Genomic DNA, 21107 nt, shown 5'->3' with positions numbered 1-21107 from the left:
TCCATATTTTTAGTCTCCAGAAATGTAAGATATAAATTTCTGTTGTTTAAGTCACTCAATCTATGATATTTTTTGTTACAGTAGCTCCAACTGACTAAGGCAGTGCTATTGACTGGGACGTCTCAGTTCTTCCTTAGGTGGCCTTTCTCTCCACTCTTACTACACTGTATTTTCAGGTTCCACAATCTCATTTTTTTAAAGAAAAAAAAGTCACTCAATCTATGATATTTCTGTTATACTAGCCCAAACTGACTAAGGCAGTGCTATTGACTGGGGCATCTCAGTTCTTCCCTAGGTGGCCTTTCCATGTGGTGTCTCTAGGGACTCACCATGTCCCTAGAGATATGGATATCTCTAGAAGGATATCCTGGAATTCTAATACGAAGGTTCAGGAGAGTGAAAGTGAAAACTGCCAGACCTTACTTTTACCACATTTTATTGGTCAAAGTGAGTTAGAAGGCCAATCCAGATTAAAAGGAAAAGGAAATGGACTCTACCCTCTGAAGAGAGGAGTCCAAGGAAGGGAAGGAATTGTTTGAGGGACATTTTCAAAAACTATCACAGTCTGCCCCCGGCCACAGTTCTTGTCTCACTAACATGCAAAAATGTACTTACTCTGTACCCTAAGAGTCTCACTCCATTATGGCATAAGTTTAAGTTCAGAATCTTATCATCTAAACCATGTCCAGATATAATAAACTTCCTCAGTTACTGTTTCTCAAGTGAAGATGCTTGAGAGTAGCTTGTCCCAGTTAAGGTTTTCTAGGATAGGAACACCACACAGAGACTATCACTCAAAAAAGGAGACAAGGAAACAGGAAGCATAAAACTAAATTCTTTTCAGGGTCCCCCTACACCAAAGGAAGAGGCTATTCCTTGATTGTGGTTCAGTTCATCCCTCTGGTAGTGGTTTCCTAATCCATTGCTCTCCTTGCTTCTTGGCTCCTCCCTCTGGGATTTTGGCTCCATCTTCCATTTATTTTTCCTTTTCTATAAAAAAATGACAAGTACTAGGTTGGAAAATTTCCTCTAAATTCTGCTTTCAAATTGAACAGTTCCTTCTTTAGTTCACTCAGTAAATGTCTTCCTGTACATTATGAGAAGCAGCCATAATAAGTTAATCAGTACTTTCAACATTCACCTGGAAATCTCCTTAAGACATCTATAAGCTATTAAGTTTCATTTTCTGTTCCACATTAAGACAAGCAAAATAATTGCTAAGCATTCTGTCAATGCATAACTCAATCCTCCATTTATTTCAATAATTCAATAATTTATTTACTGCCTTCCCATCCTCCAGTAAGAGTTTGTTCACTATTCTTCAAGGCTTAGCTGGCAGCTTCTTGCCACATGTATTATAGTGTGCTTAAGCAACACAATTTATTCTTATATAGTTCTGTAGAAGTCCAACACAAAAATCTCACTGATCTAAAATCGAGTTGTTAGCCGAACTGCATTCCTTTCTGGACACTCTGGAAAGAATCTGTTTCTTTGCTTTTTCCAGCTTCCAGAGGCTGCTTGGGGCTTGTGGTTCCTATCACTCACCTGTAAAGCCATCAATAGCAGGTTAAGTCCTTCTCATTTCACATCATTCTGACATCCTCTCATGTATCCGTCTTCCCCTTTTAAGGACTCATGCTTATATTGAGCCTACCTAGATAATTCAGGATAATCTCTACATTTCAAAGTGCTTAACTTAATGACAAAGGCAAAGTCCTTTTTACCATGTAACGTTTAACCTTTTGTTATGGTAACACCCCACTCCTGATACCAATTTCTGTTATCTATTGCTGAATAACAAACTACTCCAAAATGTCATATGCTGAAAAAAAACTGATTTGGGATTTCTCAAAATTCTGTTTAAACTCTTTGATTTTTTGCTTCCCATGGGCATTAAGGTAACTTTGGCAGCTACATTCAGCTGGACTTCAGTCACCAGACATGGGAAGGGTATGACCTCAAGCACAGTGTCCTTCTGCAGTTGAAGCAGACTCTGAAGCTGACAGTTGGAGGCTGCTGACCTCATTCCTTGCAACTGGGAGGTCAGTCCTTTCTTAAAGTGAATCAGGCAGTGTATCTCTTTGCTTATTACAATCCACCCTTTGCTCCACATAGATCTATGTCTCCCTGTATGTTTAGGGAGCAGTTCCTAAAGGAATCAAGAGACCTCTTTTCTTGACCCCTCAGAAATTTAGAAGATGGAGATTAGTGGGACAAATTACAGTGCTTGCTGCTGCAGTGGGGCTTGGGAATGCAATAGAAGATGGAAGTAAACAGACCCAACTACAGTGCCTGCTGCTTCAGTCAGGCTCAGGAATGCCATCAATACTTGTCACATCCCCTCAACCTCCACTATCAATTCTAGATTTCCCTCAGCCTCTGCTACCACCTCTGCTGCTCCTGGTGGTTTATCTGGTATAACTCAGACCCACATTCCTTGAGAGGCCTGAGTTCCAGGCCATCATGCCCTTTTGAGGATGGGTTGCCACACCTACACATTAGTCTCAATTTGGTAGGTTTATCACTTGGGCACCACATTTATTACTTCTGCCCAGATTGTGTAACCAGGATTCCAATCTCCTCTTGATTAGGGTCAACTGATCTTGACTCCTTTTATTGGCTGCTGCTCCCTAGACAGACACAAGGAACCGAAAGTATCCAGGTAGCTGCTGCAGCTTATGTTTTTCAGTGAGATTTTTTATATATCTCTCGGCAAGTGTGTCCCCTTGTGGGACCAAGACCTCTCACTGCAGAGTTCAGAGTTATGAAGAGGTGCAAAGTACCATATGGGTCATTAAAAGTGATGGCATGGAGGGGAGGCACCTCTTCTTCCACTCTCTTTGCATCTACCCCTAGGAATAAATGGGTTCCAAGACCCATCTATTCTTCATATTGGGGCACATGCTATATAAGGATAATTGATCCAATACATACTGTGTATCTTGGAGTACGGCATCCTATCCTTGTAGAATTTGCCTATGAGCTGGTGTTCAGCTGTACCTTCAGCAGGTTGTTCCAATGTTCTATCAAGCTGACAGATTCCAAGTGGTGAAAAAAGTGATATTATTAGTGGATCCTGTGGATATGGGTCCACTCCTGCGCTTGCTTTTCCATAAAATAGGTTTCCCGATCTGATATGATATAATGTGAGATTGCATGCTGGTCAATACAATACTAAGTAAACTCAAATGGTGATACTGACTGAGGCTCTGCAAACAGGAAAAGCAAACTCCTATCTGGAAATTGTGTCTATTTCTATGACAAGGAAATGCTGGTCCTTCCAGGATGGAAGGGGCCCAATGTAACCAACTTGATATTGAAGAATGGTATTATATCAGGGGTGCAGTATTGTCTGTGTTGCTTGTAGATTGGACATTCAACAGCAGCAGCAGCTAAGGCAGCCTTGGTAAGTTGAAACTCAAGCTACTGAACCCTATGCTTAGTCTTCATCCTTTCCACAGTGGACATTCCATTCATGTGCCCACTGTGCTAGCACTGGGTGGAGAATAACTGAAGCAGGATGGATGACGTCAACTAGGCAATGTGTTTAGTTTGCTTTATTGTTTAGAGACTCTTCAGTACTGAATGCTCTCTGATGGGCACTGCACGTAATACAGAGACCTTCACAGTTCATGTACATACTTGACACAAGTATGTCCATCCACATGCCTCTATTCTAGACTTTCTGTGCTTGATCTTCCAGTATTTATTCTTAAGGACAAATACCAGTTTGGCTACTTGGACTATTAAACTCTAGATGAGATTTGTATGCAACCAAAGAAGCCCTCTTTCTATAGAGCATTAGTGGCACTTGGCCATTCAATTCTGTTATTCTTAAATTTACTATTTCCTTCATGAGTCTCAAATACCTGATATACTGCACTTGCTGGCACATTCTCTTCCGTGGGTAAATCTTCTCATTTTACCACTAATAAAAGTTACCACCTTGAGCCATGGGCTTTTGTTCCATGTGCCACATGTGATGGGATTCTCATTGGCAGCTCAGATCACTCCTACTAACAATTACCACAGGTCGAGTCCTCTAAAGAGGAATGCTGAGATGGAGTTTGGGGTGTAAGATGTTTATTAGAAAGTGTCACCTTTCAGGGGAAGGGGAGGAAGCAGGATTGGGCAGAAGAAGAAATTAAGTTGTAATAGAGGGAGCTCTGAGGAAGGTTTTGCCTGACAGTGTAATAAATGAGGCTGAAGTAGCAAGGCCTTACATCTCCACTGAGGGCTGCCCTGAGATCTAAGATGAGGGTAACCTCAGGTGAAGCTTTTTCTATAGCTGTTGCAGATGAAGTGCTGATACTGGTGGATTTCTGTTCTTCACACTCCCTGCAGCTAATTAGCAAGTCCTTCCTAGAAGGGGGATATAGGCAGCACATTTTCATATCTACCACAATGTCTAAACTATCTGCAAATACTGGCTCTACCTTAAAAATATATGCAGGATCTTGTCATTCTGTACCACTCACCCATGATCACAACCCTTGTCCAGGCAAATATCATCTCTCAAATGGACTATTGAAACAGCATTCTAATTGATCTTCCTATTTTATTTCTTACTCTCTTGCAGTCTGTTTTTCATAAAGAAGCCAAATAATCCTTTAAAAATATAAGTCAGATCTTGTCACTCATTTGCTTAAATTCTCTGATGGCTTCCTATCTCATCACTCAGAGTAAAATCTTAACATCTTACCATGGCTCCACACCACTATTACTCCCTATGATGTCATCTTCTATCATTTTTTCCCTCCCACACACTGTTCCAAACTAGTGTCCTTGTTATTCCTCAAACATGCCAAGTATACTGCTGCCTCAGTACCTTTGTGTGTATATATATACACACACATATTGTTCCCTATAATTAAAACATTATTCACTTAATTATCTACATGGCTCACTCTCTCTCCTTTCATTTAGGTCTCTGCTCAATTTTACCTTATCACAGGCTTTTCCATCTGACCATGCTATTTAAACTGGCACCCCTTTCCTGCACCAGTCACTATCAGTTCCTTACTCTGCTTTATTTTCTTCTTAGCGCTTACTACCTTGGCATGCTATAGCCATCACCTAGACAATAATTTGACACATAGTATGCACTCAAAATTTTTTAGAATGGATGAATGAATCCTGAAACCCTGAAACTTCCCTTTGCTGACTTTTTATTTTTTTATTTATTTTTTTTGAGACGGAGTCTCACTCTGTCACCCAGGCTGGAGTGCAATGGCACCATCTCGGCTCACTACAACTTCTGCCTCCCAGGTTCTAAGTGATTCTCCTGCTTCAGCCTCCCCAGTAGCTGGGATTACAGACACATGCCATCACACCCGACTACTTTTTGTATTTTTAGTAGAGACAGAGTTTCGCCATGTTAGCCAGGCTGGTCTTAAACTCCAGACCTCAGGCGATCCACCTGCCTTGGCCTCCTAAAGTGCTGGGATTACAGGCGTGAGCCACCGCGCCTGGCCTGCTGACTTCTTAATGCTCTCTTTTTTTGGTTTTTGGTTTCCTTCTCCATTTTACTGGAAAACATCTTCAGTATTCTCCTAAGCATCTTTATCTCAAGAATATATGGGAGGTAATACCTTTGAGACCTTCTGTGTCTTTATACTATATTCATACTTGATTAATTGCATGACTAAAAATAGAATCCAAATAGAAAACTATTTTCACTTAAAGTTCTAAAGGCATCACCTCATGTCTTCTAGTTTCCAATGTTGTTAAGAAGTCCTTTAATATCCTGATTATTGGTCGATATACGACCTATTTCTTCTGTTTGAAATCTTTTAGTATTTTCTATCCATAGTGTTCTGAAATTCCTTGATAAGCCTTAATGTACATCTTTTTTTTACTCTAATGACTTAATGTCCTCAATTTTAGAAATCACAAATTTTCTTCCACGCCTTTCCCATTCTGTTACTCCTATTATTCAAATGAAGGACCTCTTAGATTGGCCCTTAATCTTAAGTTTTTTTCCTCCTATTTTCTTTGACTTTCTGAGAGATCTCTTCAAGTGAAAATAAACAAACTTCAAGCTGGGGTCAGAAATGACCTTTCGAAAGAAAGCCAAAATAAGGCCTCGTTGTTGGATTAGCTAGTAATAGTGGCAGAACTGCTGAATAAAGAGTGAGGTCATAGTAAATTAATCAGCTAATTGCTGGTATAAACATTACAGCACAGGTCAGTGAATTTTCTCCATCAAACAAAATATTCTGTAATATATAATGAGATAAATATGATTCACTATAACATATAAAATAAGACTATAGTTGTCAGTGCCTCAAGGGAATACAAAAAATGTCATAATTAAAAATAATTCAGGCTGGGTGTTGTGGCTCAGGCCTGTTAATCCCAGCACTTTGGGAAGCAAAGGCAGGATCACTTGAGGTCAGGAGTTTGAGATAAGGCTGGCCAAACATGACAAAACTCCATCTCTACTAAAAATACAAAAATTAGCGGGGTGTGGTGGCACATGCCTGTGATCCCAGCTACTTGGGGGGCTAAGGCATGAGAATTGCTTGAACTTGGGAGGTGGAGGTTGTAGTGAGCTGAGATCGCACCACTGCACTCCAGCCTGGGAGACAAGAGTGAGACTCTGTCTCAAAAATGAATAAATAATAATTTGGGGAGAAGCGCTTTGGCTCATCTCTGCAATCCAGCTAGAAACTCAATATCATGATGATGATATGCAGTGTATATAGAGCTTAATATACAGTGTATGAATAGACTTTCATTCCATCTACCTAATGCTCATTATTTTTTGTAAACTTAAGTAGTGGGTATACAAATAATCTCCAACCTTCTCCTTTACAACCAAGGGTAATAGCTGTTACAAGCTCTATTGCCTTTCCCCTTAAGGTTTTTAATTAAATACAATGGAACATGTAGCCTATGGTTGCATTTACAACTTTTAACTAAGATTGGCCTTAGGTATTTGGAATTCAGAATTTTCTATTCTTATGCTATATTTTATCTTCAACTCTTATATTTAATTTTTATTTCAGCAATCACTTTTTAAATTTCAGAGATCTCTTTTTTTATTGCTTGTTCTTTTTCACACTCTCCTATTCTTGTTTTGTGAATACAATATACTCTTATTTTGAAGACAGTTTTTTTTTTTGTTGCCATTATTCTCCAGTTGTCTATTTCCTTTGGATTTTCTCCCCTCCTTTTCCCCTTTTTTATTTGAAGGATTTCACCAAGTGTCTAGTGATGTTTGGCTCTTATGTATGGGTGGTGATTTTTGGCTGGTGGCCTTCAATGTAGGGTCAGTAAGTGTTTGGCTAAAGTTTTCACTAGGGTCTTTTAATTGTCAGTATTTGGAGATAAAAAGTTGCTATAATTAATGCTTCCAGTAACATGGAAGACAAAAAATATACCTAATGCATTCATGGTATTTGGTGGTATTTCAAGGCTCTTAGGTACCTTATCTATTGTACTTAATAACAGTCAGCTTATTCTGTCAAAATGAGAAATGTAAGAAACAGACAAGCTCAAAATTAAGGCAATGAATATGGAAATGGAACTGAAATGAAATACATAACCTAGGATATGCAGAACTGGAAAATAAAATTGTTTCTCATCATATAACATGTGATCATTAAAAACAGCCTAGTACAAAGACCAAATCAAGGGACTGCCATTAACTTGGCCTCAAAGAAAAGAACAAATAAAAGGTGTGGCCATTTACTCCTTTTTAAGACTTCTGAAGGGATTTAGGGGGACCTTCAGGATGAACCAAAGGGCTCCTAGAAAGATTAGAGGAATGAGACACTTGATATGCTTAAGATATACATGTTTCTACAAATGAAGTCATGAGTACTTTGAGAATCTCCAGCTGACCTAGTTAGTCACTGCTTCTCTAAATCTCTCCTGCTGCAGCCTTCCAGACCTTTATTACCCCAGTAATTCTCACATTGGGGTAAACCTTAATTTCTTTACTAAACTTCTTTATTCATGTAATACTCGTAACGATGCTGCTTTTCTAACTAAATCCAGACTAAAACACCTGACTTCCCTAGAAAAAGAGACCCTAAAGGAAATATATCCACTACTTTATTAAAGGTACAATCCAGGCTGGTAAGAGCGAGGAAGAAAGGAAGTGAGGCTGGCAATAATGGGAGGCAAATGCAAACTGATAAATTACTGTGTAGCACTTGCTGCTGTTTCATGAAAAGCCATGAAGAGACACTGCCAATCATGTGGCAAGTACACTTGCTTGGCCACAGAGTACACTTCTGGACAGGCAAGATGAAAAACAGTGTCTCTATACAGTCCATCAGAAGAAGAGCAATTTACCCAGCAGCTTTTTCTAGTCCATTGACCCAAGTTTTTCAGACAGTTAACTTCACAAACCTACCAGACTACATCACCTAGCCCTTTTAACAGTCATTGTGGCATGCGGTTTTTAAAGCACAGAAGTGTTGTTATAGGCCAGGGATTCTGAACATATGGCTAATTGATCTCAAGCAGAGGAATCATACAAACCTGCTGGTAATCTGTTACTATATGAGGTGGTAGCTAAGGCAAAGCAAGTGGTCAAGAGCCCAAGAAACATGAGACTGAGAATCTTCTAAGGTACTTGAAGATGATCTGATAATGCATCCAAAGATGAGGTATCTATAGCCACAATAAATAGCTATAAGACATTGGTGGCATAATAGACATTCCTTGCTCACATATTTGGAATCAGGTAGGTGTCAGTTAGATGACTCTGCTAATCTTGGCTGGAATCATTCACATATCTTGGGTTTGGCTGGCCATCAGCCAATCTAGACAAGATTCAGTGAGGGTGACCAGGGCAACCTGGCTCTGTTCCATGGAGTCTCATGCTCCAGCAGGCTAACTCAGCCATGCATATTCTTATGTCAACAGCAGAAGCACAAGTGTAAGTAAAAATGCACTAAATCTCTGAATGCAGATGACCCAGAATCACAGTGGGGGGAGTACTTCAAAGGAACTTGAAAAATGACCATGAATACAAGCAAGGATAAAGAATTAGGGCCACTGTTACATCTATCACACCAAAAAAGCAAAAAACAAAAAACAAACAAACAAACAAAAAACTAAGACAAGTATAGTCAATTCATTGTTCTAACAGGTATTACTAACTTCTTTTGAAAAGAACCTGAGATTTTATCTGGCCTTAGCTGTAAATTAGGCTCTTATGAAGTACGTGGGTCATCTTTCTTATGCCAGCTGAGAGATGGAGGCAAATGAGTGATAGAATTGTTCTCTGTCTCTCGCTTTTTTTTTTCTTTTCCCTCTGAACTGTTATGTTTAGTTGGTTTGTAAAGCCAGTTAAATGCAATAGATTTTGGCTCAGGGAAGTCCAAATTTAGCCTAGAGAAATCCAACTTTGGCCCTGCTTAAATCAATTCAAGCCTTCCTCTATTCCCAGGGCCAAGTTCTAAACATGAAAAAAAAAATCTATTTTAATTCCATTCTTGTAGAATAACTGCTAAAATAAGCAAGCCAGTTAGTTTATTTGGCTAAGACTGTAAGACTAACAATGTTCAAGCCTTATATAATCCACATTCCTTTTTATGAATAGCATAATATAATGGTGACCTTACTGAACCAACCCAAATCAGAAGTTCCAGATTCTAGAACAGGCTCTGCTACTAACTAGGTGTATGATCTATCAACAATTTACTTACCTCTTTAATTCTCAGTTGCCCCATGTATATTAATAGGAATTGTTCTTAATTACAATACTCCAAATGTCCTATTTCCATGGCATGTTAATAGGTGCTACATATTCAAGTTTAAGATATATCAGCTTAAATAAAGTTCAAAATGTTTATTTCAGGACTTTTCAGAACCTTTAATATGTTTTGCCTTCTGAATCCCTGGGAGAGAAACAACGTAATGTACAGCAAACTAATTTCACCAAGAACTCTTTCCCCCATGAAACATCATGTGTCCCACTGTATATACTTCAGGAAATGTGCTATTATTTCACCCAAACAGGTGAATTTATCAGAGTCCCCAAAAGAAATAGAAGGCTATTTCAAGTGGGGACATTTGAGAAGAGTGTAATAATACTACTACAGTATTTACAAATGTATGAGCAGGGTTTAGGTAAAGCAACAAGTGGTAGTGAACTATACTGGGGCTAGTAATAACTGTAAGCTATTACCAGCCCTAAGTGAAAAGGGGTAAAGGCAGGGAGCAGGAACTAAACCTAGTGAGGTAACTGGGGTAACTGCTTGGGAACAGAAGGGATAGGATTCCTGATAAGGTACTATTTAGTAGAGGAACACAGCCAACTGATGACGACATGGCAGGAAAGGAGCCAGGGAAATAAATAACATCATTTCATTTTCCTCTCAACTTCTAATCTCCCACTGGTGCTTCCCATTTGTTGAACCCAACCAAAAGCAAGAGAGCAAAGGAACCTACCTCACAGAGCAGGGAGCAGAATAGAAAAGAGCAGACAGAAGCTATTCAGCACAGTAGGGCTCTATTCACAAGCAGCTAGGTCTAGGTAAATAAACGATGTCATCAGGACTCAGTCTCTCTTTTTCTCTCCACTCTGCTTTCCTTTGCTGACTTCATTCTAAGTCAGGCTCTTTTCACCTGGCAGCAGAGATGGCCACTAGCAGGTAGGCTTCAATTATTATCAGTTCACAATTCCAAATAAAATAAAAAGAGTAAACATACATATAACACTTACTATATTTCAGGTACTGCTGAAAGCCCCTTAGATATTAACTCAGTTATTCCTATAAGGTAGTTGCTCAGTATTGCCTGCTTTGTACAAATGGAAGAAAATGACATGGCTGATAAGCAGAAAGGCTGAGATTTAGATTCAGGTAGTCTAGCTCCAGAGTCTCTGCTTTTAACAACCTTAGGACTTAAAGAAACAGCCCTAGATACCGGAACTCTAATTCTAGTTCTGCCTATGTTTGCTACTAACCTCAAGAAAAATCACTTATGACCTATTTTTCAGCCAGCAGATTGTAACCCCATTTACTTCTAAAGGTGGTCATGAGTACAGATGAAAAGATATAAAGATGTTGAAATAAATAGCTAATTAGATCTAATGGAATATGTTATATCTAATCACAGAGACATAACACACTATATTAAAATGTAGTAATGAAACTGAGGTTTCACTGAGCAAATAACTTCTGAAGTAAGTTTTTCAATCAACAGTATCTCTGAAAAATTCCCCTAGATACAATTTCCTTCAAGAAATATGAAGTGATATATATGAAACTGGAATTTTTTCAAATGGTCTTACAGGCATTATATATGATTATTTCTTAAGAAAAAACAAAGCACAAATATAAGTTTATTAATGTTAGCAAAATAAAAAGACATAAGTGGCTTGTTAAAAACTAATGTGTAAGTTTTCCTGTTTCCTTATCTCCAGAGCATTTGGCATTCTTTATCAACTGGTACATAAAAGAATAGAAAAATAAAAGATTGTCATATTGCCCTCTGTATTTCTCTTTTAATATATCAGTATGGTAGTCTACCAGAAAGTAGTAAATGGCTTCAATTGTAGAAAGGAAAGTATCTGGCTTTCCTTTTTGATGGCGCCAAAAGCAAGTTTTTCTTGTTTTCAACTCAACTTGTAACAACCCTGTCAAAAAAAAAAAAAAAAGAAAGAAAGAAAGAAAAAATATAAATATTTCTTCTTAACCACAGGCTTGGTACAATAATACAATAATAATGATTTCTCTTAATTATTCTAAGAATTTTTTTTTAAAGACTGCAGATAACTTCCTTCAATCCCAGTTTGAAACAAGATATTTTCTTAAACACCTCAAGGTACATACAGAAGCAACATAAAACAAATAATAAAATCTTACACATGACAGTTAACACTGAGTCTTAGACCAATGAATTAAAAGTAGTTAACATTTAAGATATTCATGTCTTCCAATCTTCTATGTATCAGCATCTTCAAAAATCTAAATCTCTGACAGGACTGCATTCACCAATTTTCAGAAGGGTTTCATTTCCTTGACAAACTGACTTTTTGTTTATTTAGAGATGAGGTCTCGCTCTGTCACCCAGGCTAGACTGCAGCAGTGTGATCATAGCTCACAGTTACCTCAAACTCTGGACTCAGTGATCCTCCCATCTCAGCCTCCCAAATAGCTGGGACTACATGTGCACACCACCATATCCAGCTAAGATTTTTATTTTTATTTTTTTTTAGAGATAGTGTCTTGCTATGTTGCCCAGGCTGGTCTCAAAATCCGGGGCTCAAGTGATCCTCCTGCCTTGGCCTCTGCCTCTCAAAGTGCTGGGATTATAGGCATGAGCTACAGTGCCCAGCCTAAACTAACTTTTAAAATATCATTCTGAAATTCACTGAGAGATAGGCAGCTTAATGTTCCTTAATACTGGTAAAAGTTTACTTCTTGATTATCATTTTCAGGCTATATTCATGAACAGAGTATCCTAAAGCTGTGGTTTCTTTTGTTTGCTTGTTTGTTTTAGCTCTGTCACATGTATGCTGCAGAGCTCAATAACACAGTCAGGTAGAATGCCTTGCTCTTGTACATTTAAAGAGGGAATAATTAATGCAGTCACACAACAGTACTCTCATTTGTTATAACTCAGCTGTCATCATACAAACCCAGAATGCTTTTAGCTCCTTAGGCCAGTAACTGGACTCACACTATATTTATTTTTTTTGTTTTTGCAAATTTTATTTTAAAGTGAGAAATAAAAGAGAGAAGGTAGCATCAAAATTGGCCCAATGACCAACTGGAATTTCTAAGTCACTAATGATTTCCCACTGTCACATCCCACTTTTACTCAATGTAAAATGTAGCAGAGACAAGAAATAAATAATAAAAGAAATACAAAAATATTCAGAGATATGGAGGATCAAATGACTAACAGGAGTTCGAGGAAGAGAGAACAAAGAGAATGGAAGAGAGGGAGCGGTTAAAGAGATAATGACTATGACTTTTCCAGAAATTATTTTAAACTATAAAAAGCCACAGATACATGAAACATCATGTGTCTCGAGCAGGATAAATACAAACAAATCAGTGCCTAGTTCTATTACATATTTAACTGAAAAACACCAAAGATAAAGAGAAGATTTTAAAAGAAGCCATGGAGAAGGGACAGATCATATACAAAGAAAAGGTAATTAGAATGACCAAAGACCAAAGACAGAATATTGAAGACACTAGAATAATATCTTCCAAGTGTCAAACAAACAAACAAACAAACAAAAAAACAGAACTGGCAACCTAAAATTGTGAACCCAGCAGAACAACCTATCAAGAAAAAAGTGACAAACATTTAATAGACAAATGAAAACTGAACATACGCCAACAAGAGACCAAATTAAAGGAACTCCTAAAGGATGTATTTGATAAAACACTGAGTAAAGAAAATGGTAAACATCTATGCAAATCCAGATAAATGTTAACTGTATAAAACAAAAACAATAATAATATCTAATTTGTAGACTGACAATAAATGACAGACAAAAATAATGATATTAACAATAACAATGTGAACCAGGAGGAGGCTGAATGAAGCATCAGCATACAAAGTCCATACAATGTAAAAAAGGAGAGGTTAAACATTGTTTGGCTTTGAACTTTTTAAGTGATATGGGCAATTCTCTAAAATAATTGAAATAGGAATAAAAATAGAATAAGAAAAAACCTCAATCAAAAAAAGAAACAAAAATTATAAAAAAGGACAAATAGAAATAAAAATTAAGATGGTAGAAAGTAGATCCAATTATTTCAATACTCACAGCAATTGTAAATAAACTAAACTTACTATTTAAAAGACACAGATTATCAGATTGAAACGTGAGAAGGATGACCCCTACAATTAAATAATTGGCTTCAATTAAATATTGCATTAGCGGTCTTATTTAACATAGTAATAAAGAACAATAAATTAATTAGATGGATAAGAACTGGAAAGAAATGCAATTGGCATTACTTACACAGAAAATACAAAAAACCTCAGGCAAATCATTAGCCATATAGTATCTTGCAGAAGAGAAGGATTCAAACAAGACACAAACATAGTGATAAATTCCACACTAAAAATTTTTTTTCCTCAAAAGAAAAGAAATTGAAAAGATGAACCACAAACTGCAAGAAGATATTTTGCAACATTATCTATATTCTAGAATATACAAAGAATTTCTACAAATCAATTAAGATAAAACACAGAAAAATGGGCATAGATATTTCACAGAATAGGACACGTATATGGCCAAATAAACAAACAATGTAATTATCAATCCTATTAGTAATTAGAGAAAAGTAAATGAAGATGACAATGAGACACCATTTTAAAATACCAGATTGGCAAAAATCAGACATTTGATAATACCAAGGTAGGAGAGATCATGGATCAATGGAGCGCTTATACATTAATGATGGAAATATTCCTTTGTATGTCCACTTTGAAAAACAATTTGGCATTATCCTGTAAAGGTGAATATTCTCATACTCAACAACTCAGCAATGTGACTCCTAGGGATGTTTCCTAGAGGAGCTTGTACTTGCATAAGAATGTGTGTAGTAGCATTATTTGCAATAGGAAAAACTAGAAATAACCAAAGTGTTTCATTAGCAGGAAACCAGATAAACTGTAGTATATTCACAGATATTATTCAGCAGTGAAACAGAATAAACTATAGCTACAGTGATATGACAATATATATAAACCCTAGAAACAAAATGTGACTTTAGAAAGCAAGTCCCAAGAAAACAACACACAGGTCAAAATAAAGCAAAACTAAATTATATATAGTTTATGAAAACATATATATAACACTATAATCTAAAAAAGCATAATTCAGGAAAATAACTGTCAGGGGAAGAAGGGGAATGGCACAAGGGAAAACACAGTAAATGGAAGTTAGAAATACTGGTGCTTGAGTTCTTAATTGTTCATTATATCACTATGCTTTATAACTTAATGTTACATATACGTGTGTGTGTATATATTATTTCATATGTATCACAATTTATTTAAAAATATAAAACAGTTAAAAACAAACAAACAAAACCTCTTTGCTTATTTAGTGAAGGAATTGGAGCTTGAAGTCATGTCCCAGCCCAATTCTTTCCATTAGACTTAAAATACAATCTAATCATGTCAATGACAAGCTTAAAAATTTTTTAATGATGCCACAGCACTATGGATAAAAGAACAAATGCCCAAGCATGCTGAATAAAATAAGACATTCATAATTTGAATTTCTCCAGTCTCTTTTACCATTCTCATATATGTATGTATTCTAGACAACATTAAATATTTCCATTTCTTGAATGCAAAATATTTTTTATACCCTAGTATTTCTAACAATCAGTAACTTTATAATAAAATTATAGTAAAAATCATAAACATTTTTTCTTGAGGTGGGATTTTGCTCTGTTGTCCAGGCTGGAGTCCAGTGGCATGAGCATAGCTCACCGCATCCTTGAACTCCTGGGCTCAAGCAATCCTCCTGCTTCAGTCTCCCAAGTACCTAAGACTACAGGTGAACACTACCACACCTTGCTAATTACTTCATTTTTTGTTGAGATGTAGGCCTTGCTATGTTGCCTAGGCTAGTCTAGAACTCCTGTGTTCAAGTGATACTCCCACCTTCATCTCCCAAAGTGCTGGGATTATAGGAATGAGCCACTACACCTGGCTCAAAACTAGTAAAATATTTTAGCAGTAGAAACTTAAAGTAGATAATTACAAATGGCTTTTCCTTCCAAAAGTGCTGCCTCAGTTTCTTCAATTGCAAAGTGAGGGTGACATCCTTTACCTCATATATTTGATGTGAGGATTGAATAAGGTAGTATAGGACACAGCACTCACTGACAGGGAGTGTAGTTTAGGCAACGCTTATAATATGAACAAAGTTATCACTTTAAAAGTTGTATCAATACAGTCAAACTGAAGGGAAAGAGCTGGCTAATTTTTATAACAAATTACAGTATAATGCCATTTAAATATAATTTGGACTCACACCCAACAAAAAGAAACAATGTCTCCCCCTACATTCTGCCAAGGCTTCCTATGATAAATCTTTAAGAATGTTACATCATTCTTCACCTGTAGGTTTAGGTTTACCTTTTATGATTAAATTAGGCACTCTACCTTCAAGTGTTTTATTTTGACATTGGTAGAACACCCAGAGCTATTTTTCTGTAAAAATTTGGCAAAGCAGTAAGGTTTTACATTGTTAAGGGGATTCTTAACCTCAGCATTCATAGTAAAATAATGGAAACATAATTTCCAATACACCTGAGGGTTTGAGGTATAGACTCAGTTTGTTCAGATTAATCTCACGAAATGACAAAAAGTTTTAAAGCCTAAAGCCAACAATTTATAAAAACCATGGATTGTTTCTTATGGAAGTAACTTGGTTTATTCAGAAATCAGTATTTCACATATACAGAGGTTATAGATATGTATAGAGCCCTAATTGTTTCCTGTGGTGCAATGAGGAGCCACAAAGGACAGTGGTTGAAGTAGGTCATGCAGAAAACTTGCCTTTAGAAATCTGTTCCTTTTATGATTTTAAAGAGATTAAGAAGCCCCTTTAAAAATTTTTGATCTAGCACAGAACTGAAATATACGATACTTTCCATGTGAATTGGGAAGGAATAACAAAAATCTTTTGTACAAATCTGATTTTAGGCAAGCCAAATTTGGACACTCTGAAAAAGAGATTTTGAATAATACCACAATAATTCCTTTTATAGTTTTGTCAAGGGTTTTTACTTATGTTTTTTCATTTATCTTTTCAATTACCATATAAGGTAACTGTAAAGAAAAATGGCTCAGAAAAATCTTCAAACTGGCAAGTAACCTGCTGCTGTAAACATCCACAGGAATGTGGCAGGCAGTGTTCCCTTTCTCTCTTTCAAAGAGCACAGCCTTAGGGCTTAGGCGTTTGTCTTTCTATCAAACATCGGCAACAAAATTTCTTAAAGATCTTATGCTCCGTAGTACCTGCCCTTCACTCTCTCCCACACACATAAGACACAAAGCGCACACAATTAGACTTTCAAAGCAACTTTACTAATGTGTATAAAGATCTCAGATGCATAAACTATATAAACTAAGCTAGTTAAATCTAGTGTTGTCACTCACTTCAGCTTGGAATTAATGAACACCAATCAGACTCCAAAAAGTGTCAAAATGTTCTTTTCTAGATAATGCACATTTTTAACACTAGCCTGAGAGAAGCTCTCCCAGTTTGAAACAAACTGTTTTAGCAACTGCCTAATATCAACTGAATAGCTTTCTTGCCTTCTAATCATACATGGACAAGTAAAGTAACTGTTTTAAATCACTATTATTAGGAACCAAGTTTTTCACTCTAAAAGAAATAAAAATCCTTATAATGTTAAATATGAATTGGAACTATCTGTGTGAACTCATGATACATAACTATGTATTTTTCCTGGCTCTATCCATTGAAGCAATGACATCCCAAAAGTAATGAATTTACCAGATCTTAGTTTCTAATACCATTTCCTATTAAAAGAAAGTATAGTTTCTTAGAAAAACAATTGATTCCAGGTCTGAGACAGAAAAAAAGTACAAGTGAACTTGCCTGTTGCACCAAAAAGACAAATGAGGCCATGCCATGAAGTACTTGAAGGGTTTCCACTGGCAAAATTTGAGAGAACTAGAGCATCAAAAAGATTATTATCAAAAAGATTAGCATCTTTATTGATGCTACACTATAATTTATTATAGCATATTGAATTAAAAAGAAAATCCATAAGATCATAGTGATCTCAAAAAGGGGTGGAAAGAGAAAGAAATAAAGAACAGGAGAAAAAGGAAAAGCTCTTCTTTACATAAGAATACTGGCTAACTAATGTAGGAAGAAATCATGTAATTAAAATTTCACTATTTTTCAATTCTCAATGTAATTATTCGATTTATGCAGGGATCATCAATGAATACTAAAATCACTGGTGAAAAGTTTTTGGGAAACAGTCCACAGTCTGAAAACATCACCCCATAGATTATCACTACTTACAAAGAGAAAAAATAAACCTTTATAATGAAGAGATGGGGCAATCACCACTTTAATCAAGTAATGAAAGTTATCACAAATAATAGAATAATTTACATTATGTGCCTCCTAATTTGATGCAACAATAAAGTATGAATTCACTTATGAATTGGTTAGCCATACAATTTATCAGCTAAAAGGTTCATTTCTGAGAGTAAAATTACATGTTATTAATAATTATACCCAAACGATAGATATAAACTAGACATAGACAACCCTGGATTTATCCTTACCTGTAAGTATCCTAGCCAACATATTTAGACTGAAACTAATCACAATGAAACATTCAGACAATTGACCTGTCCTCTTCACAAAAGTCTAAGTCATGAAAAATAAAAACAGGACTACTCTAGATTAAAAGAGACTAAAGAGACATAATAACCAAATAAACTGTGACGAGTTTAAATGCTATATGGGGGGAAGCTACAAAAGGTATTTTTGGGTCAATTAGGGAAATTTGAATATGGACAGTATATTAGATGATATTATGTAATTTTCATTAATTTTCTTAGGAGTGATAATGGTACTGTATTTATTATACAGGAGAACATCCTTTTTTTTTTTTACACAAGTGTCATAGCAACTTTATTTGAAATAGTAGAAAATGGGAAACAACCAGTGTAAATGTCCATCAACAGATAAATAGATAACACTAATTGCAGCATATCCATACAACGAAATACTACTTGGCAATAAATGTATGACCTATTGATACATGCTGCAACAAAAATGAGTGTCAAGTTATTTACTTTGTGTGAGAAAGCCAAACCAAAAAAAGGAAAAGAGTACATACTATATGATTCAATTTATATAATATTCCAGAAAATGCATCTAATCTATAATGATTAGATATAGATCATTGATTAGAGATGGGGTTGGAGAGTGTGGAAGCGTGCTGTGGGGAAAACTGGATGAGAAAGATTATAAAAGGTCAGGCAGAAACTTTGGCAGGGGATGGACAGGTTCATTTCCTAACTTGTAGTGATGGTCTCACAGCTGTACACATATGAGAAAACTTTAATACTCTTGAAACATATGTAGTTTACTACATGTTAATTCTTACTCAAAAAAGTTATTTTTAAAAACTGTAAGGAAGGCTGGGCGCAGTGGCTCACACCTGTAATCCCAGCACTTTGGGAGGCCGGGGCAGGCAGATCACCTGAGGTCAGGAGTTAGAGACCAGCCTGGCCAACATGGTGAAACCCGTCTCTACGAAAATACAAAAAAATTAGCCAGGCGTGGTGATGGTGTGCCTGTAATCCCAGCTACTAGCGAGGCTGAGGCAGGAGAATCGCCTGACCCCAGGAGGCAGAGGTTGCAGTGAGCTGAGATTGCACCACTGCCAGCCTGGGCAACAGAGCAAGACTCCCTCTCAAAAACAAACAAACAAACAACAACAAGAACAACAAAAAACCTGTAAGGCAAAAAACAAAAAACAAAATAGAAGATCTAACTTCTTAGTAAATGTGTTCACCATTAGGGTGTTTATAAAACAGATGTCATTCTTTATTAATATAGGAGAATATTCTTATTCTTAGAAAATGTACACTTAGGCCGGACGTGGTAGCTCATGCCTATAATCCCAGCACTTTGGGAGGCCAAGGCAGGAGGATCACCTGAGGTCAGGAGTTTGAGACCAGCCTGGCCAACATGATGAATCCCCGTCTCTACTAATAATACAAAATTTAGGCAGGTGTGGTGGTGGGCACCTGTAATCCCAGCTACCTGGGAGGCTGAGGTGGGAGGATCATTTGAACCCAGGAGGAGGAGGTTGCAGTGAGCCAAGATTGTGCCATTGCACTCCAGCCTGGGCAACAGAGTGGGACTGTCTCAAGAAAAAAAAAAAGGAAAATGTACACTTAATATTTAAGGGTGAAGTGTTACAAAGCCTGAAACTTACTTTCAATTCATCAACCAAAAAAATATATAATATATAAATACACACTCACATATATAATAAAAGGAAATAGAGAAAGTAAATATGGCAAAATGTATAGGTATTCAATGTAACTCCTCTTTCAAATTATCTGTAAGTTTGAAGTTTTTTCAAAATAAGTCTGAGGGAGGAGCAGTCCAAAAAAACAATTTTTTTTTTTTTTTTTACCTTGAAGTCGCTCATCAGTGAATATTTTGTTTGTTTGGTTCCAGGTGCTATCTATAAATATAATTTTTTTCAGTGTTGTGCCTTTGCACTTGCTGTCATTCAAATCACAGAACTCTTGTTCTTCAGTTCTTTTGCGTTTAAAAGATGGCTTGTCAGGGTCATCATTTTTGCCTCTAACATTATTTTGAATCCTTTTTTGCAGATGAAAAGAAATATCTTTTATTGAGATAGACTGAGGTCCAGGAAAAATGAGTGCAACCTAAAACAAAGAAAATTGGGTTAGCAGTGTGCTACTATGATCTTCAAAATATATACATTTTGATTGACTTAAAATTTTAAGAAAGATATGTTGAATATCTGAGAAACAAGCATTAGGTTGGTTCTATTGTATATGGTTCTTCAATATGTATGGTAAAGTTTTTGGCTCTCCCCTAGTAATTTATAATCATAATATACTAATTAAAACTATTATTTCAAAATAAGTTATTCACTGACTGATAGATGCCAAGTTAGTCATACTTTAAATAAAAAGACTAAATTATATAATTTTTCATAAGATAAAAAGCAAAGTACATGATACTTCGTAAAAGAACCACTGAGAACTGTTCAATGATTAAATGCCATTTTCATCTATATCATAAGCCAAAGATAAAACAAATGATACAGTGAATACTGGTGAGGAAATGGTGGTTGGAGGGTAGGATTAAATAGCATAACTCTTCATGGAAGCAATTTGACAATTTAAATCAAGAGTCTTAAAATATTCATACCCTTTGGTTCAACGATCTCATTATGGGAATGTAATAAAATAATCCTAAACACAGACACTTACAATATCTAAGTATATTTATTACAGTGAAAAATTAAAATGAAAAAATCTAACCTTCCAGGAAAAATTACATAAATATGATACCGCTTTTCTTTCCGCACATTTTTACTGAGATTTATATTGTTAGA

General features: G+C 36.3%; 1 protein-coding gene across 12 annotated transcripts in view; it reads right to left on the bottom strand.

Moving 5' to 3' along the window:
* Positions 1 to 419: 419 nt before the first annotated feature.
* Positions 420 to 21107, bottom strand: part of DTWD1 (DTW domain containing 1) — a 33641-nt gene continuing 12953 nt past the window's right edge. For 4 of the 12 annotated variants that reach the window (XM_063698991.1, XM_063698992.1, XM_063698993.1 and 1 more), the window contains exons 4-6: positions 20151 to 20409; positions 11493 to 11599; positions 420 to 990 (exon numbers count right to left, since the gene is read on the bottom strand). In XM_063698991.1, the coding sequence (XP_063555061.1) occupies positions 841 to 990; positions 11493 to 11599; positions 20151 to 20409 (516 nt within the window). In that variant the 3' untranslated portion in view covers positions 420 to 840. The other 8 variants (XM_055362975.2, XM_055362974.2, XM_004056167.5 and 5 more) reach the window with 3 other exon arrangements.

The sequence above is a fragment of the Gorilla gorilla genome, chromosome 16 (genome assembly GCF_029281585.2).
Source record: "Gorilla gorilla gorilla isolate KB3781 chromosome 16, NHGRI_mGorGor1-v2.1_pri, whole genome shotgun sequence".
NCBI lineage: Eukaryota > Metazoa > Chordata > Mammalia > Primates > Hominidae > Gorilla > Gorilla gorilla.
The sequence above is the reverse complement of the archived record's forward strand: the minus strand, read 5'-3'. Positions and strand labels throughout refer to the sequence as shown.